Consider the following 22616-nt stretch of genomic DNA (forward strand, 5'->3'; position numbering starts at 1 on the left):
TTTGGGGCCCGAGCTGCCATCCTTTTTATTTGCGTAGGAGTCAGGATAGCTGACTTAACAGCCGTGGACGCAGGACTTGAGCTGAGAGGTTTCCGTCCCCCATGACGTCAGGTGACGGGGGATTGTGGATCCTCCTCGCTGTGTGATGCCCGTTTCTGAGTACAGCCTGTCACCAGGTACTGTGAGAATCACAGCCTTGTCCATGAGTTCTTGCTCAGAGCAGCAATGGCGCCATATCTGGGGAAGAAGCCAGAAGAACTGTAGGCGTCTTGTGGAGGGAGGATGGCATCCTTTGGACGCCAGCTTTATCTTTAAGGATCCAGGACCTTGAATTATAACTTTGTCCCAAGAAATATAATCGCCTACGATCCATGAATCTGAGCACATTTTCCTGAAAAAAACTGATCAATATAGACAGTCGTGGGTCTTCTCTTCCCAAGAACACTGCATCCTAATTGAACACATCAGGATGGACAAGCCCCCCTGTCTGGGCATGAAGACCTCTGGGCGGCAAGATCCTAATCTCTTCTCGTTAAGATCACCGCTGCTGTCTCCCTGGGGGCCCTGGTCCCGTGCCTGCTCATCTCCAAAGTATCGCCCGGATGCACGGGGGCTTTTCTCCATCATGCATTTGCTGATGTTGCTTGTGTCTGGAATCAGTGTCACCATTTCTTCTAGCAGAAAAGATCACTGTCGCCATTCAAAGCCCGTCTCTGATGTTGACTTTTGGGAAGGTTCCCAGCACGCTCTGCTTCCAGCTTCCCAGGCACTTACTACCCTGGAGAAAGCTGGGCATTTCTGACGCATCGCCCACCCACCAGCCAGTGCTGCTCCATCTGTCTGTCTGTGTCCTGCCCTGGCGTGTGAGCTATCGAGGGGCAGAGGTTGAGACTTTCTTACAGACCTGCTGTGTGGTAGGCGCCCCTTGGGGGCTGGGTAGATGACGGCTGTAATTCTGCAGGGCTTCCCTCTAAACTTCCTTGCAGAATTTTTCAGAGGGCTTTAACAGCTCCAAGTCTCTGTGGCGTTGTCACACTGGAAGTCTTTCTGGAGATCATCTCTGGCCTTAGGAAACTTAAACTGGAGGAATGGAATACCCAGAGCGCCATGGCTGCAGTGTCAGGAGACAGAACAGACGGGCGGTCTCCACTTGACGTTCATTTATGGAAAATACATTTTCCTGAATTCTGTTCTGTTCTGGGCAGATTCTGCAAGTTTAGATGTTTTCTAATGCAGAAGGGATTTACATTCATACATGTGCCCCTTAGATGAATGTCTAGAATTTCTCTTCCTTTTTTCCCCACTGTGCAGGGAAGTACCAGCTGTCCCCCACAGTGAACATGCCCCAAGATGACACTGTCATTATAGAGGACGACAGGTTGCCAGTGCTGCCTCCACACCTCTCGGACCAGTCCTCCTCCAGCTCCCACGATGACGTAGGATTCGTGACGACAGACCCTGGCCCGTGGGCCCAGGCGGGCATCAGTGACTCCGCAGACTGGTAAGAGCACCCAGGGCTGGGGGACACTCGTTAGTCACGGTCGCAGTTGATTTTCTGTGTGAATGGCCCATCGTGTTCTTCTTGTGTCCTGTTTCCACGATCTAATGCTCTCAGTGATCACTCAGAAGCGTGCGCAGTGGTTTTAGCCTTTCTCGGGCTCTAGTTCATAATTTAGCCAAACCAACAACCCTGCTCAGGTGTTAAGTTTCACTCTTAACTACTTTAGATCTGTGTTAATTTGGTGAATTATTTTACTGTTAAATAAATTCTGTGCGACTCCCTGTGGTGACTGAGCGTGTGTGACGGTTGGGTGACTTTGGCCAAGAGAAGAGCCGTTCGGTCCGGGAGCAGGAGGGGCCTGGCTGGCTGTCTTCCCAGCGTGCTGTTGGCTCTGCAGGGTTTGCGCTCACTCCTTGCACGGTGACGTCCGGGGCAGCCTGGTGTGTCTCTCAGAACAGGAGAGAGCATTTAGTGTCGCTGAGCCAGCGTGTGGCACGTGAGTGCGGACGTGTGTCTTCTTTGCGTGCCGGTGATTATACACATCAGTAAGCGAAAGGCAGCCTTCCTCCGGGCCGGCCTTGCAGGCTGCCGCGGTGGTTAGCGCCATGCCCAGGCGGCGCTGCACCAGGATTTTCTTGTTGCTCTTTCTCTGAGGTCTTTTATGAACACATCAGCAGAAGCATACTTAAATGTTGCTGCATCGAGCTGCTCTCGAGCCTGCGTGGTAATAGCTTACTTACCTTGGGGTGAGTTTGTGGTTCAGCGAGGCGGGGGAGCTACCCTGGAAGACGCAGACCCGCCCAGAGCCCCCCGAGGCCACGGCCTTGACCGCTGCTGGGCAGACCCCTCTCCGACAGTGGAAGCTGTGGCCAGCAGGGTCAGGGGTAGGTGCCACGGCCTTCATCCTGGGGGCAGAAGCCGCTGAATCTGCCCCGAGACGAGGAATTGCAGGCAGAGATCTGGTGGGGGCCCGAGGAACGTAGCACTGTGTTGGTGCAGGTAAACAAGTAACTCGCAGGGCAGGAGTGTGGCATTGATTTCCCTAAGGAGATTCATAAAATGGTGAGGACTTGTATGAGTTTGCCGTGAGGAATGTGCAGGAGCTGGAAAAGACTATGAATGAACGGTTATCCAAACAAGAGTGGCAGCTGCTCTGAATCACAGCAGAAAATGTAAGCTTTTCCAGCCTGACAATATCTCCCTAATCCTTGATGAAAATGTTACGAAAACAAAAGGGCAATAAGGCGGGATTAATAACTGGAATTTTAATAACGCTGGGGGTCAGGACATGGTTACAGTCTTTAAAGAGTCAGCTGTCAGCCCTGCGGTCTAGCATGCTAAGTGTTCCAGGGCGCTGTTTATCGTGTCTGAAATTAGTTTAATGGGTATATTGATAGGGAAGAATTAATTATGCTATGGTTTAAGAATGTTTAGTTATTTCCAGACTCTTATTAGCTCACAAACTCATTTGACATTTTAAATTGTGGATGTTCGCAGTTCGCTGCCCAACTGTGGAAGGCCCCATCGTGTCACACGGCTCAACTTGCCATTTGCTAACTGATAGGATGTACTTTTTTCAACCCATTAATTGGACCTAACAGTGTTTTTAAGGTGAAAAAGGTAAAACAACAGATTCTAATCTCAGTGACAATGTAATTTCAGAGAATGTAAAATTAGTTTAAAAAATATGCCAATATGTGGTTTTCATTAGCAACAACAATTTGTATGTCTTTGGAAAACCTTTTACAAATGATTTCTATTAAGAATGCATGACTCTGTCCACAAACATGATGCCTGTTTGGAGTTGAGGTTTTAACGTATTCCACGTCACGTGGGAAAAGGCTGCGGGGCGTGTACAGAATGGTGGAACAGGGCCACGTTCCGTGTCTGAAAGAATTACTCTTAGAGAAAATACGTTGTTTAGAGTTGCTGTTGGCAAAGCTGGGTTGTAGTCCTCTCCGTAGGGGTTTTAATTTTTCACTTCGAGGACTGTATTTTTGGAATTGGGTGTACGTGCTCTGGAAATTACACGCATAGTGTCGTAAGCGTGGTGTACGTGGACACCACTGGGTAAGTGTACTGTGCAAGCACGTGCACATGTAAGACAAGTGCAGAAGCCGCATGTATTTATATGCGAATTGCACGCTAGACATGTGCGTCGGGTCCAAGCAGAGTCGTATGTGAAGGGGCCCCTAAGGCTTCAGGTGAACACGACCCTTCTTCTTCCTGGAACATCCAGTGTCTCCAGAGTTTTACAGGAGAAATATGACAAATTGCAAATGAAAAGAGTTCATTTATTAGGACAAATCGTTGTGTTTTATACAAAAAATTGTTTTGGAGGGGAGGATGTGGCGCAGGGGGAGAGCGCATGCTTAGGATGCACGAGGTCCTGGGCTCAGTCCCCGGCACCTCCATAAATAATAAATAAAACTGATTCTATCCCCCACCCAAAAAAAAGTTTAAAAAAATACATGTCTTTGCTCTGGGCTGAACCCCCCTTGCCTCTGGGCTTCTCTTTTCTCGGTACCCGGGCCAGAGTGTGGTGAGGCCAGCGAGGCGCCCGGGGTAGCACAGGTCAAGAGGGGGCCTCCTTCTCAGGTGTTGCCCTTGAACATGCGGGACCCTGAGACGACAGCGTCCTTAGGCTCTGAGTCCTGGACACCTGCCATGTCTCCTCCTCGGGGCCTGCTCTGGGCACGGTGGGTAAGACAGAGGCGGATTGTTCGATTGCTTTTTAAGGTTGTGGTTGGGGGTTGGTTTCTTGGGACCGTGTTTCTGTTGTCCTAAGTCATGTGACCGCGATGAGCTGAGCTTAGAAGGTCTTTGCTGGGTGAGAATGACGTTTCCAGCGTGTAGGTTTGCCGTTTAGCAGGGGCTTTCCCCTCTGGGCGTTGCGTCTTCTCAGTGGCCCTGGCAGGTGGGAGAGCCAGTGAAGCAGCACAGGCCCCGTCCACTGACAGCGAAGCACCTCCTTGGTCTTTCTCATCTCGATCTTGGGTTTAGCTCTTCTCGAAGGCAGGGTATCGTTTCACACAGTAAATCGCAGCTACATTTCTAGCGTCTGTCCAAACCAGAGCCACCCCGTTTCACCGGTATGTGTGCTCATCTCCGAGGGCCAGGGCAGGGCGCGAGGAGCTGGCCCCCTGCAGCAGCGTCAGGAGGCCGTCGTGGCTCCTCTCACACTGCAGAGAGCACCCCGCCCCGTCTGTCCAGTGGCTATGAGGGACGGTCCCCCCAGGCCATGTTGGGGACGTGGCTGGGCACTGCGGGAGGAAGCTCTTTGTTCACTCAGCGTGCCCAAGAGAGAAGACAGTTCTGTTGTGTGGCCTGTGCCCAGAACACCTGGCCACGCCTTTGAAAGTGCTCACAGGATTTTACAGATGGGGGCGATGCCCTGTCGTCCCCGCTGCCTCCTCCCGGAAGGCCCCGGGGGCCACGTGGACCACGGTCCATCTAGTCTGAGTCGTGCTTTCCCAGGCTCCCTGAGCACCCCTCATTCTCCCATCTACGTGCCTGCAGTATCTGCGTTGCGCTTCTGGCTTGGTGTTTTTTAAAGGAACGTGTAGGGAACATTATTTATAATTTTGGCTCCGGTACCCAGCATAATGCCTTAATCAGATTAAGTTCTAATCACAATTTGTCGAGTTGATTTCTTCTCAGCTGATTAAGTATTGCAGAGAGAGCATTCACCCTCTTGGAACTGCATGCCAGGGTTTTGTTTTGAAACACAAGATGAAGGATATATAAGAAGACCAGGACATAACCTTTTTAAAACTTCTGTTCAACTGCAGTTCATGCAGTCACTTACTTGTATCGTGATACGGGCAGGGGTGAGTGTAGCTCAGGGTGGACCGCGTGCTCAGCACGCACGGGGTTCTGGGTTCAGTCCCCAGCACCTCCATTTGTATTACGATATGACAGGTTTCCTCAAATATCCAGTCTGTGTCACGTGGAGAAAGAACTGCTCTGAATGTGAATTAATGTCGTATTTTCCCATCGCCTCCTACTCAGACACCACCTTTTTGAATGGACTATACTGGTATTAGTTAAAGTATTTCTGAAGAATACACACACCCCTCTACACAGGTGTATATGAACTTACCTGAACTGCGTGTCCCCCGTTTTCAGTAAATGTTTCTGTGTCTTTCTCTCCACACCAGCTCTTTGAGTCCAGATGTCGACCCAGTTCTGGCTTTTCAACGGGAAGGATTTGGACGTCAGAGTATGTCAGAAAAACGCACAAAGCAATTTTCAGATGCCAGTCAATTGGATTTCGTTAAAACGCGAAAATCAAAAAGCATGGATTTAGGTAGTGAGTACAATCTCCGTGAACCTCTCTCTAAACAAGGTTTAGACGCTCTCAGATTAAAACTGATGGTCCCAAACACATGGCTGTTTACTTTGAGCGATAGAGAAAATAACTGTGAAATGAGGCAATTTGGCAAAAATGAGTTTTTCTCTGAGTTCGAGATAAACTATATTTCTCTTAAGTGGCATGTTTACATAGTGCACAATATGTTAATATATATGTTTTCTGATGAGAAAGGAAACAAACACGTGTGTGTATCATGATACACTCATGTATCTTCATTCGGGAAAGAATGACGTGTTTTAACACCTTGGCTGCTGAAAAGCAACGTCCTTGCCCTCTGATGTGGCTGGTGGTGGTGGGGTCTCAAACCGGAAGAAAAAGTTTGGAGAGAAACCATTATCTCAATCCATGTCTGGAGTTTGGTTCCTTCACGACAGCTTCCTTCCACCGCTGGTCTTTGAGGTTTATTTGATAGAAGTGCTTATGTGTTGATAATTAAGGCATTTAATTGGAGAAATAATTTGAGAGAATATTTATTGTAGAAAGTATTTGGAAGCCAAATGAGAGGGAAATAACCCTAGCTGTTCAATTAAACACCAATCAGGTAGTGTCTTTTTTAAAATCCAAATCCACCAAAACCCGAAACAAAGAAAAAAGTCAATTAATTAATCCAATAGACCTGTAAACCGATTGAATGATTAGGAACCCTTGTTAATCAGTCGCAATGTGTTTACGCTGTTCTCTGGTGGCTGTTTGTACTTGAAGACTAAAAGCATTAATTTATCACGTGCATCAAAGAAGAGCTTGGCGATGCCTTGCCCGGCTGGTGACAATGTGCTAACACACCAATAACACATGGGTCCGTGAGGTGGGATGACCGGCGTTGCATGGAGACACGGCTCCTTCCCCCACTTTGATTCTGAATGTTGGCTTGATGTCCCGTATTATTTGCATGAAATGTTACCTAAGAATTATCCCCTAACTGAGAAGACCTGGGGGTGGTTGAAGCATGTCCGGCCGCGGGGCTAACTGAGCTAACCGGTCTACATTTACCTTTTAACAGTAGCTGACGAGACTAAACTCAGTACAGCGGGTGACCAGAAAGCAGGTAAGAACGGGCAGCCAGACTGTTGCCATAGAAACCGTGGTCCAAGGAGCTGCCAGTCATACTCACGTAAACATAACCATTCCGGGCTTGCTCCGACGTTCCCGTGGTCGGAAATCAAATTGCACAAGCCGAGGAAAATTTTTGGTGAGGAGAAATTGATCAGCGTGATACATGCTAAATTGAAATGTGCTTTAGTGCTTCCAAGATGCTAGAGCACCTAGAGTTTCTTAGTTATGTTTGTGGGGGGCTGTTTTGTCACACGTAAAACTGATCAAATTCCCCAACATGTGGTTTCTTATGGGAGACTGTTTTTTTTTAAGTCCTCTACCCCGTGCCTAGGTTAACACCCAAGAAATGATTCTCAGAGTGATGATTTGATTTGAAGGACAACAGCGCAAAGATAGATATTTCCCCTGAAGGACAGAGTCCAGCGTTGCTGTTACTGGTCACTCAGACACCTTAGCTCTCTTTCAGACGAAGCGTTAGTTCCTGGTCATCTGACATTCAGTTCAATCTACAGCGCATCCTTATCTTAACTTTGTGACTTTAAAGGTTTTTGGTGTTTTGCTGTGTTTTGTTTCTGAACTACTTAGGGCTGGCTTCTAAAATGCTACCTGAAACATTCCATGGAAATAATGAATTATGTTGACCTGGGTTTTACATTATAGTAGATTTTTCTTACTCTGTTATTTTATGAAAATAATCAGACGAAAGTATGTGTGACGAAAGTTAATGTGCTTTGTACAGTTGAGCACGTGTGATTTATTGTTGTAAGTCTGAAGGCGTGTTTTAGTATCTCTAGATCCGATGTGGTGCAGTTGCCCCACTTAGCACTAATGAGCATCAGTTCACCTTCGTAACCTGCAGCAGGAATTAGTTTTAGGCTTCTTGCAAAATGTGTATCCCACATGCATATGTACAGATGGCTGTGGGCATGGTTGGAGTTTTCCCGTTCTGTAAAGATAGATTATAAAAATTACATCCAATAAATCACTGGATTAACTATAGTGCAGTGCAGTTAACAATAGCCCCAGCCCTCATTAAGAAGCTATTTCTTTTATCAAACAGAAAATTCATTGAAATTCTGTTAAGAGAGCTAAAGAAAAATGCCATTTGATAGTTCACATATGCAAATTAGTCGTTAGTTTTTAGAGCTAATAGTCTTCAGTACTTTTAAAGAAGTAACCCCAATCCAAGTTGATGTTCATAAAAACCAAGCTGAGCTGCTCAGGTCAAAGAACATGACTTTATATACTGTGCCAATTAGGTAAAGTAAGGAAAGTATTTAATTTAACCCACACACTATTACTAACAGGAAAAGAACAATTTATTGGGATTTAAAAAAATAATAATGATGCCCAGATTTCAACTGAAGACATGAAGTAACTTTCCTGGTGACGAGGTAGATTTTATAATCTAATTGAGTCATATGTTTTTATAGTTTTTTTAAAGTGTTAGATCCTAGATAGAAACAGCATTTGGGGTACTAGTTGCGATCTGTCCTACCCAATTAAACTAGAAGGACTTGGGACAAAAATTATTACATGGACGTCAAAGTACTTTTGGGTCTATTGGTTTTAAATCTGCAGTGAATAAAATGTCAAACTCGACCCTTCTCACCCTCCAGTGTTGGACACTGAACACACTGTCGGTTATTTTTCTTTCTTCACTTCACTTGAATTGTTAAGATTGTCATGGTTTTACTGTGTAGGCCGAAGGCTTTTGGTCTTGTCGCAGTGGCCTCTGAGTGCAGATCGTCTGTCCAGCCATAAGCTTTTCATAATGAAAACTCAATTCCATTTCCCTTTGCCCTTGCAAAAGACTTCCTCTGCTTTTTTTCGATGAGAGAAATATTACTGGGTAGAAGAAAACTAGACCTAAGGAAAATGGTATGATTACTATTTCTGCCTTTATTCCCGGATTTAGGGATTTTGGGGGTAAATTTGCTTCCTGCCAGAAGAGAGGACAGGAACGAGAGAATGGGGTTTCTAACCAGGTTAATCCTTGAGTATAAAAAATACACAAAGTATCCTAATGACCTGAAAGGTTGTATATAGAGCCTCAAAATATTATTTTAGAATTAAGAGACATTGATTTGTGTGTGTGTGTAACTAAAACTAATCTTTTGCCCGTACTTTGTATAGTGAAAGACATTTTCAATTTTTGTAACTGGTAAATGATAAAGTTTATAATGTTAGGAATCTCAGTAACCCTCATTCAGGAATCCTCACAATATATTACTTCACAAAATCTTTGTTCCATTTCTTTGACGAATAGGATATTTACATGTAGGCGATCCCTGTTACAGAGTGAGAGGCAGCAAGCTCTGTACGGGACCAGGTAGTGAATGCTGTGGGTCTCGCAGACCAGGCAGTGTCTGGAGCAATTACTTCATTCTGGTGTCATGTGAAGGCAGCCCTGGTGAACACGTAAACAGATGGGCGTGGCTGTGTTCCAGTAAAGTCGTCCAGATTTGGCCCATGGTTTGCTGATCTCTGTTATAGATTCACAAATTACAGATGTTAGGAATATTTCAGCCGTGCGTCAGTATGGACTGTATTTCATTGACCTCCAGCATGCCCAGTGCCCAGCATCTATTGTTTTCCATGTTTTGCCAGAATGTTATAGTACATACTTACGAATTTAGAGAAAAGAGTAGATGGGTGAGCTCTCCGCTACATTCACAAAATAGCTACTGCTTATTTAGTTACACTTTCATCATTGTTTTTCTCCCCAGATTTGCTTGGGTTTCTATGTTTTAATAAGTACACACATGCACTGTTATACACATATATCCATATTTATATACATGTATATGGACATACACATTCATTGCAATAAATACTCATGCCATTTCTGGAATTCGTGATGGAAGTTTTTAGTGCTCCGAGTACATTAAGTCAGATCTCAGCTAACTACATGTGTAAATGATGCGTTTATGATCGTCTTTCCTAGCAGCATCAGATCTTTATTGGAGACACATACATAATACAGACACACGTGCATGTATACACAGATAATACACACGCATCCTTGATGAACCCAAGAAAGCACCAAATATCTGCCTTAAGAGTGTTTCTAGAACCCAGATGGAGCTGGTGAGCTATGAAAATTGAGAGGTACAATTTATTCAGAAAAAGGTCTTCACAGTGCTAATTCTAGAAAGCGTGAACGTAAATGCCTCTGAGCCGTGGAAGCCCACGTCATAAGTATCTGTCTTCTAGGCGGTGACGTACCAGGCTGCTCCTTAATTATTGGTCAGCATATGGGCTGACGGCCCCATGTAGAGATGACCTGCCCAGCCTCACCTGCCCTTCCTTTTTTTGCACCTGCCATTTTCACAGTCTAAGTAGAGAAGTCGTTCTGTAGCCTGGGTTGCCCAGCTGGTGGGTGCTGGTTTTTCACTCATCCAGATGCCAAATTCATCTACCTGTGAGTGCTAGGTCAGCAGTGATGGACGAGGCTGTCTCACCTGGTTAAAGAAACCCATTTTGAATTTCTTCTGTAGAGCCCAGGGAACTATGTTCAGTATCTCGTAGTAACCTTTAATGAAAAAAGAATATGAAAACGATTGTATGTATGTATATGCATGACTGGGACACTGTGCTGCACACCAGAAATGAACACATTGTAACTGACGGTACTTCAATTTAAAAAAGAGTCATTTTAAAGTCCGGTATAATATTTTAAAATATAATATATATCATTCTATATGTAAATCTTTAATTTGCATATCACCAAAACAAAATCTGCTTGAGAGTATCATATCTTAATTTACATGAGATTAATCTCTGTGGCCTACCAATGAATAAATTGGAATTTAAAATTAAAAAAAGAAAAAAAAGAAATCCATTTCGATTGCCCCCTAAAGCCTGGTGCGGTCAGGTCCTCCAGGAGCCGAGCCCCGGCTCTGATCCTCTGGGGGTCCCCTGCCGTCCACCCTGCTGCAGTCTTCACGGTCCCTGCTGGTCCTCCTCCTGCCCCTCCCCTGTTTCTCAAGCAGACGTTGTTCACAGGCCTCGGAGTCTAATCCTCGTCCAAGTCTGCTCTGTCCTCCTGTGCTTCTCCCTGGAGACAGTCCCTACATAGTTTCTGTTTTTCTTTTTCTTTTTTTTTATTTAATTGCAGTACCGTTGATTTACAGTGTCCTGTTAGTTTCTGGTGCGCGGGTCGTGATTCAGATACAAGCTACTCACCTGGTGTCTTCCTAGTCACATCTTGCGTTGCTCTTCCTAGAGGACACGCCCGCTTTCCAGAATTAGGTTCCAGCTGGCGCCAGGGTGCCCTGATTTTGTTGGGGACATGTGGTTTCTTGTGCTTTTCTCACTTGCTGGCTTGGGTGAACCCCACCGTAATGAGGAAGATACCCAATGAAGCTTGTTGAGATCAAAGTTTACCTTCTGTTGTCAGTAACTTTACACTGTCAAAAAACGGTTTTAGCCAACCTTCCCCTGGTCGGTTCCCTCAGCCTTTCTCCCTCTCTGCTCTTTAGACGAGCCTCTGGGTTATTCTGGGGCCTTCAGGTTATTGACACAACTCGGAGAAAATGATCTGACAAAGATTTCACCTGTTGACCCATAAATGGATGCTGATAGATTTCTTCTTATAGAGAAGATAGACCACATTTAATGAACATTTGGGGAAAATTAAAATGAGAGGCTGTCCCTTCCCTTTGTATGTCTTGCCATCCACAGTCCAGAAGTGGACACTGAGCAGACAGTTGGTTTATGTCCGTGGCGTTTCCCACAGTGCGTGGCTTCTTGGGCACGTCGTCTTCATCGCTGACTCTAACGACGCTCTGTCTTTGCACACCTCCAAGGCTCCCCCAGCCGAGACGTGGGGCCATCCCTGGGTCTGAAGAAGTCGAGCTCTTTAGAGAGTCTGCAGACGGCGGTCGCCGAGGTGACTCTGAATGGGGACATCCCCTTCCACCGCCCACGGCCGAGGATCATCCGAGGAAGAGGGTGCAACGAGAGCTTCCGAGCTGCCATCGACAAGTCCTATGACAAACCTGCTATGGACGACGATGACGAAGGCATGGAGACGCGTAAGTGCCCGGTGTCCGAAAGGACAGCCACTGCGTGCAGCTCTGCAGAGCAGCGGCTCTTCAAGTGTGCTCCGGGGAACCCTGTGGGTTCCCGGGGCCCTGCAGTGGGATCTCTGAGGTCGAAACCATCTTCATTAAGAAGATGATGGTATTTACCTTTTACACTCTTACTCTCTTGCAAGTGTACGGTTGGGTTTTCTAGAGGCGATCTGTCCCGTGATTCCGCAGTGGACTGAATGCAGAGCAGATAGAAGAACCTTCCCAGCTCGATGCTAAAGAGATTTGCTAAAATTTAACACAGGGCCATTATCCTCATGAATTGTTTTTGGAAAATACAAGACTTTTTTTTTTTTTGGTAAAGTATGTTTTCTGTCATTATGAAATTTGTCACTTTTTACAAAATAATTCATATTTTTAAACTCAGTTTTAATGCAGTATATATTGTTAGATATAATCCACATAGAAATTTTCTTTTGAGTCTTGAATAAATTTTAGGGGTGTCAAGCATCCTGAGAAGCAGAATGTCTGAAAGCCGCTGCTGTGCAGTGTCTGTAATACTGGATCTCAAGCGAACGCGTGTCGTCATCTGTGATTTTGAGAACATACATTTGTTTTGTTTCTGTGAATTACTCTTGCTTTCCCTGAACTGCGCTAGCAAGATGTTTGTGTCTGTGTGTGTGTTTCCAAATTGCAAAATATTTTAAGCCAAAATTATCGAAAGTCAGAGGTTGCAGTGAAGAAGCAGTGTGTTTTCTGTAGTCTGCTGAGAGGAAAGCGACGTTTATAAGAACGTACGAACGTCCGCTTCGGTGAGTTGTCGTTATAGTTAAGTTTCCATGGTGTGAGAGTAGCCATTTGATTTAAACGTAAGGAAGAAACTCCACAGTGTATCTGCTTAGAAGAGAAAGGACGTGAATCCTGATGGTAAAGATCACGGACTAGCTCATACTGCTCGTTAATGCTAATTCATATTTTGGTCGTTTGACTTCCGAGTGACTATGCCCTTCCAGCTGTCGGCACTGAAGCTGGGGCCACCGTCCAGAGTTAAAGCAGAGAGTGTTCCAGTGGGTCATGGTCGACTTTGGGTTTAACTTTGGGGGGACACACATCCCTAAGGAAGATTGTGGGGCAGAAGGAGGGTTTTAAGTGAAAGCCACATTCGCAGGAGACTCACAGCAGACTGTGTCATCTCGGCCTGGCGCACAGCGTGCTCTTGGCAGGATGAGCATTCCTGCCATAGTGAAACAGGCAAAGCCCAACCTGGGAGAGGGCGGCTCCACCCTCCCCCGCCCCCTCCTCATTCTCTGTCTAAATCTGGACAGGTTTTCACTCCCTCCAGCCTGTGATTTCAAATATATGCAGTCGATTCTTGCCAGATGAAGAACATATTTCCTATTTTTGCTGCCAAGCCTGGTCTCCGAGATCCTGAGTCATATGGGCTCCCAGCCGTTGGGTTTTTCCCAGCGTGTCCGCGGTTCCCTGCCATCCTGACCAGTACCTCCCGGGTGGGCCCCTCCATCGCTTGGAGATCTCGCCCCTGTCCTGGGTGCATAGCTAACAAGAGACCTCGTACTTGGGCACCTGAGTATTTGTTTTTTTAATCATTTACAAGTTAAGATGCTTCTGAACTTTTTTTCTTATTCTGGTTGAAATGTTATTTAAATTCCTGCATAAAATGCAGTTTTCTTACATATATCACTTATCTCCCACACTGCAGGGGCTGGGGTAGATAGCAGTTCAGGGCGTGTTCTTAATTCTGTGGCTTCCAGACCTCCTCACTGGTGTAGATGTCTGAGTCTGTCCCTATATAAACTTAGTGTCCATTTTTATTTGGAAATAATTAATTTAAGTATTTTATATGAAAAATTTTGTGTTCAGCAATCATCAAGGGAAAAACAAGTAACTAGACAAACTACAACTTGTGAACTGGAGGGAAAGTTCTGGATAAGAGCTGGGAGAGACACGTGACCCAGGTCCCTGCCACCACAAAGTGCTGGGTTTTCCAAAAGTCCTGATTTTGTGATGTCTTTCTTCAGACTGATCTTTGAACTTTGACTACGGTGGAAGAAAGGCAACCAAATTGTACAATTCAGATGCTGACAGAGCTTTTGCAGTGGACGAGCAGGGTGGCAGGAGCAGGGGCGTGGTCCGATGACTCACGTCCCATCCAGTTCTTTTCACTAGTTTGGGGTTTGGGTGAAGTTGCTTAAAAGCCTTAAGCTTTAATCCCCTCAGTTGTAAAACTGAAGACTCGGATGCCGAGGTCATTGATTCTCAGGTTGCATGTTGTGTGTCTGGGATGGGGGGGCTCGGGGGCTTGGGGGAGTTGGGGAGCACGTGGGAGGCCAAGCCCATGGGACTGCAAGGTCACCTGCTCCCTGCTGTCACCCCAATGGCTGTGTGCATTTTTAAATCACTTTTTGAACATGGTGCTTCTCCGTAACTTTAAAGTTTTAAAAAGGGAAGGTCGCAGTTTTTCAGATGAAGTTTTAAAAGCTCGGGTGTGGATGACTTCTTTCTGCAGTGCCGCACAGGTTTAGCGTCTCCTGACTCTGCGGCCCGGTCACGGGCTGACCACAGTCCTGCCTGCTTCTCTGGAAAGCCCGGGAAGAAAGACGCCACCAGTCTCACTCCCGCAGGGCCGGGCTTGGGGCTGGGTGAAGTGTGGGAGTCGGGGATGTTGTCATGTCAGTGAGTAGCACCTGCTTAGCCAGCAGCGCTGCGTGCACAGAGACAGGCAGCGAGCCCCTGGGTCGGCAGCGACTCGTCCCTCCTTCTCTGTGTCCCACACTGGACCTGCGTGGCCGAGACCTCCAGTGCCTCTGCAAACCCTTTGTTTTCTTTAAAAAAAAAAAAAATCTGTCAAGGCTGATGTCACTGCTGGTGGTCATGGGACCGTCTCCTTTACGTAGGACTAAGCACAGTTGTGAGAAAGGAGCTCCTCCTCCAATTCCCTCAGCACCATCCTTTCCAGAGACTGACAGTTCTCACTGCGTGGTCCACACGGCCTGTGCCACTGTCCGAGTTCCTGTTTCTGCTTGTGCCCCTGCATCCTCATCTCTGCATCCTCACCTGTGCACCCGCCCCCGCGCGCCCCCGCGCACCCCCGCCCCCGCATTCCCACTCCTGCATCCGCGCCATGTGGGCACTGTCCCTGGCGGCATGTCTCAGCCCTGCTGTCCTCATGCTCTGAGGGACCCCGGAGCTGGGGGGCTTTCTCGTATGGAGGTGGGACTCAGTGGTGGCTGCCGGTTGAAGTGAAGATGCGTGTCCCTGTTGAGGGCTGCTCTGCAAAGAGGAGCCTGTCCGAGCAGTCTTTGTTAGACGGCCGTCTGGTGAGGATGCAGTCGGTGCAGCCTAGAAACGTGCGGGGCATGGGGGGAGATTACCTGTGCTGTTCCAGCCGCCTGTTTCTGTCCCACACAGCCCTCGGCCCCTTTCCAGGGCAGCCCTGGGGGGAGGTAGGCTGGTGGCTCTTGGCTGTGCTCCTCCCTGTGGCTGGGAACAGGCTTGCCCTCTCGGCAGCTTTGAACTCACGGCACAAGCACAGTGATGTGGCCAAGAGATGGGCGGGTCCACATGCGGTCTGGTACCTGTCATCTCCTGTAATACTGACGGTCCTCCCATGGAGATGGCAGAAGCCAGCGTTTTTGTCTCCCATTTAATCCATCTGGCCTCTCCATGTTGTGTGTCTGTCTGGATCAAGAGCTTTGTATTCTGGGACCCATTATCTCCTAGGCCCTACCTGTGTTTGACAGGTCAGGGCATCCACAATCTGCTCCCTCTTCTATGCAAATCACACGCCCCGCCTGGCTCCCAGCGAGCAGCGCCTGCTTCCCCCATGATAAATCAGCGTCCGTTGCTGCCAAGACCATGGATGCTGAATAACTTTCCTTTGTTTTGTTTTTGAAAATAGCCCCGTTATCGTCCCTCAATTAAAAGTTGCCAAATCGTAAGCTTCACTCTCAGTCCAGTAACAGCTTTTGGTTGGGGTCAAGGAGAACAACAAAGCCGAGTGCCATCCTGCTCATGGCACCTCTCAGTTTTAAGATCTACCCAGTTTACTATTTTAAATGTGAGAGTTGGATGTCTTGAAAACAGGGAGAGATTACTTTTGAGTAGCTTGCCTACTTTCTTAGAGAACTCTTAACAGGGGCCAGAAAAGAGCATTGCTTTATATTTATAGTTGCTTTATGGTTAATTCAGGTTAGCAGTGTGAGGTTTGAGGAAACTGAATGTATGTTAGTGAAGCAGCTCATCTGAGAGCTTCCAGGGGAAGTTTGGTTTATTTTATGAGCTTCAAGGTAGCACATTGCATGGATGGCTCAGACTTTGCACTCTCACATCCTGCACACTTCTCACACCTTTTATGGGTACTGATTTGAGCAAAAGTAATGCAAACTAGGTCTAATTGTACCTTAAGAAGCCACATTAGATTTCCGTAAATCTGTAGAGGAAGAGTTCAGGATGTGAGTTTCAAAATCACAGAGCACTTTGTAGAAGGTTCCCCATTTGGTTAATCCGTCTTAATGGCTAGTTGGGTGTTGATCTATAAGAAATACTTATTCTGAATTGCTAAGAATTAGAATAACCTGTTGTATTTTTTTTTTTAAGGGAGGTACTGGGAATTGAACCCAGGACCTTGTGCATGCTGAGCACGTGCTCTGCCCCTGAACTGCACCCTCCGTCCCTCCCTCCCTCCAAGAATAACCTGTCTTATCCTCTTAGGCCAACTTGTATACTTTAGTATCACTTGCAGTTTAAGAAAAGGAGCCTTAATTTTAGGGGTTTTCTGAACGCAGCAGGGGTGGACGCATGGGGAGGGGCCCAGTCTGTTCCTGGTACTTCTTTTTCTAGGAGAAAAGTAAGTTAAGCTGAAAGTATGATGAAAAGTCACATCTGAAGTGTTTGAATTGTAGAGTCCTCATTTTAAGCATTTTTTGATAGGGAAAAAGTGTGTAACAGTAGGACCAAGATCATCCTTGGAAACTGAACCGCAAGTGCGTGCGCTCTGATATGCAGCCCTGTGAGTTTCCTAGGATATTAAACTTACAAATGGGAAAACTCGTTACACTAAAACTACTATAAAGTATTCATGAGTTGTGGCACCTAAAATCTGATATTGAGGCTGTAAGTTCCTGAGGGGCTGGGGGTGGTTCAGTCCAGTGGATAATCTGACACTTGAGAAGCGATGTGGTTAGTGGCTGAGGGCCACGGTGGTGTGCAGGTTGCCATGGTACCAAAGCCTGGGGGACCCACTCAGCCCTCAAGGAGTTCGAGTGGAGGGGGAGGTGGTGGGGAAAGTGCATCCCAGAAGAGGCCGTGGTTGCAGCAAGTCCTGCTGCTTTGAGTGGTCCTCAGTGGGATGCAGAGGGACGTAGGGGCACGTGCGTGGGGACCGTCTCTGGAGTAAGGGTGATGTGCCCCCTGCAGGTGAGAGTGCCCTAAGGAATGGGGTTTAAGACATAGACAGAGCATGGATCACAGGCAGCCTTGTTTAAATGGTTTTTGTTTATAATAAGGACAGTGAAGAGCATTTGAAGAGCCTCGAGCGAAAGAATATGGTTGCTGGGGAGGCAGGTTGGAGAGCGGGAGGTTGGGGACAACGTGGCAAGCAGCGGGGTTGTTGGCGAGATCAGCTCTCTGATGGTGACATGATCTGGGTGAGGGGTGATGCCTGGCAGTGCCAGACAGAAGGCAGAAACTGCGGCTGCGGGCTTAGCTGCTCACACACAAGAAGACGGATGATGAGGTTGGAGCTTGCTCATTAGCACCTCCCGCTCAGACACTCAGAATCACCATCTCACCGTGTAATCACCCCATTACCAAGTTTTCTTAATTTTTCCCCAGGAAATCTCCGCATTTCACTCCTCCTGTCCAGTCTAGCCCAAATCCTCAATATTTAATATCTGAAGATGTGAGGGTGCCCTCCCTGGTCCTACTGTCCCTAGACCTGCTGAGTTAACTCGCGGTCCTTCTGTGCCCCTTCTCACTCAGACCATGCGCTGTCTGCCAGGTGCGTCTGTCTCTGCCCCTGGCTCTCCCCTACCCCCCTCCCATTGGACTGTCATCTTCCTTCTTCAGGAAACTCCCCCCAAGCAATCTGGCTCTCCCTTGACTTTCTAAAGCCTTAACTGAGCATGGATGTTCCCCGATTTACAATGGTTCCACCTACAATTTTTCAACTTTATGATGGTTCAAAAGCGACATGCATTTGGTCGAAAACATAAGTCTGGCTTTGAATTTGGATCTGCTCCCTCGTCAGTGGTGTGCAGATCCTCTCTGGAGATGCTGGGTGATGAGAGCCAGCTGCCCCTCCCCGTCAGCCCCACCATTGTGAGGGAACACAACCAGTGCACTGACAGCCAGTCTGGTTTTCACTTTCAGTGCAGCAGTCACTGAATTACATGAGACCTTCAACACTTTGTTCTAATGTAGGCTCTGTGTTAGACGACTTAGCCCAACTGTGGGAAAAAAATGTAAGTGTTCTGAGCACATGGAAGGCAAGGAGGCTAAGCCCTGATGTTCGGTGGTTAGGTGTATTCAGTGTATTTTTGACTTGTGGTATTTTCAATTTATGTTGGGTTTATCGAGCCATTACCCCATCATAAGTCAAAGTAAATCTATATATAGAATGTGTCTGAGACTTTTTAGTATAAAGTGTGTTTTTTTTTAACATCAAGAAATTTTTGTGGATCTCCCAATATGGATTTATGATGTGAGAGTTAAGAACACTGACTTTGTCATTTTGATTTCTCAATAAATGGCAAAACAGCTTTGCTAGCCACTCACTGTTTCATCACACTTGCATATTTTTGTGTTGTTATTTGTTTTTGCTTTTCCACTTAAAGAGTCAGAGCAGTGACTTGGACTCTTTTCCCTTGACACCATAAATAATATTTTGTAGATTGTTAAAACATCCACTTGACAGCAATTCCGTCCTTGATAAAAATGAAATTCTTGGTGGCCATTGCAACAGGAGGGTTATGAACGCTGCCGTTTTCCTTGTGCAGCCGGCCCGTTCGGTCTGTTGAATTGAAAGCCTTCAGCTTCTCTGTAGGTTGTCCCCGTGGGCGGGAGACAGTCTCCGCCGGGGACCATCGTTTGAACGTGAAAATCGGTTGTTCACCGAAAACACGTTTGCAGGGTTGGAAGAGGGAGGAGCCGAGCCTCCTGTGCTTGCTCCGGAGCGCCCTCTCGGGGACGGGGAGGTGGAGGTGACACCCTGCCCGGAGCTTCAGGAACGTTTTCCCCGTCTGTTTGGAGGGATGCAGTGAGGGAAGTTACGGTGTAAAGCAGAAGTGAAGAATGAATGGTCTTTGGTGGCCAGTCTCTCGGAGTGCAGTTTTATTGTTCTGTCTTTCTACTGCTCACCCCACTGTAAACTGAGAGGTGTTTTTTTTTTCTTTTAAATGAAATAAATTTAATTTTAAAACAGTGTTTTAGGAGTCACCCATCTGAACATCCCTGCCGCTCCTGAAGCCCCTTCTCTGAGACCCCTGATCAGTGTCACCTGACTCCTTCCTGTCCTTTTCGCTGTCGCGGTCAGACCCTTTGTTCTTCATAACGTCAGTTATTATTCCCACCCTGCACTTGAGTATAAAAGCTTCTTAATTTTTCGTATCTCTTGCCAGCTTTGTGTGTGTGTGTTTTTACTGTTCTGAAAAAGCGAAGTTTTTCCATTGCCAGGAACTCATCATTCTGATGTTAAAAGTCAGGGTCCAGGAAAGCAGATCCAATTATTCGACACCATCTGTATCACTAGCTGTTCATTTCCCACATCTTTTCCTCCTTTTCGAAAGTCAGATTAGTCAACTAAAATAAGAAACAAAAATAATATATATTTATATTTATAATAAGAAAGTTCTCGAATCCCACACAGGACTCTGCAGTGCCTGGGAGCCCAGTCCGCATTTATTTTTATTACATTGTGTTTTATGAAACATTAGTCAGTAGAACTCTGTGGTGATCAGTGGATTTGCTCAATCTAGTGAACCTTTCCAGTTAGTAATGTCTCATGTTAACTCACTCCTTTTAAATTTTGTTTTAAGAAGATAGAGTGAGAAGACTGGGTAATCTTGTGTACAATTACATTTAATCCTTTGTCTTCCAAAGTAAATTGTAAATTACTCAGGAGTATGTGGGGTTTTTTTTAAAATTAGATATTTCTAATTCCTAGAGTTGCTCTTTACAAACAGGGGGCAATAAAAGCTGGTTTTCACACGATTACCTGTTTGCTCATGCACCCCACAAACATTCAGTGGCCCCTTTGGCTGAGCCCTCAGAGGAGAGTGCTTGTTTCCTGGTGAATAGCAAGTAATGTTGTCATTTTCATTTTGTCCTTCCTCTGTTTTGTATTTCTCTGGATGTTTGCACCAATTCGTTTAACACTAGTAATAAGTCTGAAGAAATCATTTAATTCTAGTCACATTGTCAGCACGGCCTAGGATGTCACTCATGGCGACATCTCCCTCCTGAGGTAAGTGGCACTGAGGGGCTCCCAGCTGCTCTAAGGTTTGACTTATACAATGTACCTCTTAGGATGCGTTCAGCTGCGTTTATTCAAAAATCCACCTCAGACCAGCTCAGTCCGTATGGAAGCGCACTGTCCTGTATAACTGGGGTCTGGAGCTGGCGTTATTGGTGCCACAGCCTGATGGTGGAATCAGAGACCCACCCCTTCCTGCCCACTCTGTCGCGCCATCCTCAAGTGCCCTTATCCACAGGGGAACTGCAGGGCCTTGTACTTCCTGGCTCGTATCCGACTGAGGGGAGTGAGCCTTCTCCCTGAGCCTGGAATGTGTCCATGTGGGGTGATGGCGTCTTTCTTGGACTCGTAACATTGGACTAGTAATTCAGCGGGGGCGGGCACCCATAGACTAGGGTGAACTTGGTAGTGAACGCACCCCTTAAGGCTGGGTTGCATTCCTGAACATGATCAGGGTTGCATTAGAAAGAAGAAAGGAAGGAATGGACTTTGGATAAGCAAGCAACAGAGATCATTTCAGTACCAACAGTAGTGTTGCTTCTCATTGAGGGGTTGGGGGAGATGAATGACCGTGTGGCTTAGAGTCAACTTTTGACAGTGAAATGTTTGTGATGACCAGGTAGAAATATTTCTTGAAGGCAGAAGCTCCAGAACTTTGAGTTTCAGTTGAAACCTAAGTCCGTTTCTCCAGAATCGTTGGCAGCTACGTGCCCTGTCTTTTCCAGACTTCTCAGTGACCCCGTCCTCACGTGATACCTTGCAGAACTGAGTAGCTCAATTTGTAACATGAACTGGAATTTTAGTTGAGCTGTATTTGCATCTGTTGAAAATATGGTAATTAGGTGCGTCTCAATTGCAGAACGTGCTGCCTTAGAGAGAATTAAGCCGCTTCATGTTTTACCTTCTTTAGAAAGAGAAACGGGAGAGTCTGTGTTGATGGGACGGTAGCTGGCAGTTCAGCGCGTGTAGAGGCTAAAACAGGCAGAAATGGGGGTCAGAAACAGAAGCTCCCACTTGTCTGGAAGGGGACAAGCATCTTCCTTTGTGCAGAGCATCTGCCAAAGGAAAGCAAATGTGACCTGGAAAGAGCAAAGTTAAGGAGAAAAAAAATGTAAATTTATACAGCATTTAAAGTGGCGAGTCACCTAAATGTAGGCGTGTGTGCAGGACTCGCGTCGGCATCTACTCTGCGAATACAACGGGTCAAACTCTTCCCTGGTAGTACGTTCCCAGTGCTGTTCTGACTTGAAAAAGTGTTTCTATGACTATTTTTTGTTTGTTTTCTTAGTTAAAGGGAATAAAAATATTTTATGCACCGTATTATAAAGCTACTATTAAATGTACAAAGACTGGTTTTAAAACTTAAATCAGTGACCTTGACTATATACATTTGTTAAAGAAATTCAGCATGTGTAACCAATTTATTTAAACTTTTAAAAACCACAGTGATTCGGCAGAGGGACAGGGTAAAGTGTTTCCTATGTTTTTCTATCGAATGATTTTCGAGTTTGAAGCATATATAGTGCGATGCTCTAAAAGAACATCTTATGTTTGTACATACGAAGCCACATATTGCTAAATATTTTTAATTAGCTGGCATTCAGAGGGATTCGTTAAATCATACACCCCCGGAAGAGTTTCTGTGAGGGTGCGCTATCTATGTCAGTGTTCACAATAAGCATAAAGAATTCTCAGACGTGCACGCGTCCTTTCAACACAGCCCACCTGCTGGGGGGCAGGACACCGGGCTCGGTGTTTGCATCTTATAAAATGAGGTCACAAAACCTCAGGTTAATAAACGGTTTAATACTAATTTCCCCAGTTTCACCTGGTGAAGGAAATGTTACATGATGTACACGAGGAAAGTACCGTGCACGTGGGAGGCTCTGGCACCCAGTGCGGCTCCAGCCTATGGTGGTGAAGGCACCGCCTTCACTCTGCTTGGAGCCAAGCGCAGACATATGCCCCGCGTGCAGCTGCCAGGACCGTTAGGCAGAAAACGCACAGAACTGCCACCGATCCTTCCATTCATGATTTATGGTAATGGTTGCTGGGGAAGACTAAGTCATTTACATTTATTGAGCTCATTTTTTTGTTTATAGTTTCAGACATTGTGCAGGGCTCTAAAGCCCATTAGACCACGTGAATAGTGCTAACAAT

The 22616-nt window shown here is 46.3% G+C and overlaps 1 protein-coding gene across 19 annotated transcripts in view; it reads left to right on the forward strand.

Moving 5' to 3' along the window:
• LOC102507360 (partitioning defective 3 homolog) overlaps positions 1–22616 on the forward strand; it is a 456005-nt gene that overhangs the window by 246321 nt on the left and 187068 nt on the right. For 13 of the 19 annotated variants that reach the window (XR_004317528.1, XM_032474041.1, XM_032474050.1 and 10 more), the window contains 4 exons: positions 1312–1501; positions 5662–5813; positions 6877–6921; positions 11741–11968. Coding sequence is in view for 18 of the 19 variants with exons in the window: in XM_032474041.1 (XP_032329932.1) it covers positions 1312–1501; positions 5662–5813; positions 6877–6921; positions 11741–11968 (615 nt within the window). In the remaining variant the exon portion in view is untranslated. The remainder of the gene's footprint in view (positions 1–1311; positions 1502–5661; positions 5814–6876; positions 6922–11740; positions 11969–22616) is intronic. The other 6 variants (XM_032474038.1, XM_032474039.1, XM_032474044.1 and 3 more) reach the window with 4 other exon arrangements.

The sequence above is a fragment of the Camelus ferus genome, chromosome 35 (assembly GCF_009834535.1).
Source record: "Camelus ferus isolate YT-003-E chromosome 35, BCGSAC_Cfer_1.0, whole genome shotgun sequence".
Lineage (NCBI taxonomy): Eukaryota > Metazoa > Chordata > Mammalia > Artiodactyla > Camelidae > Camelus > Camelus ferus.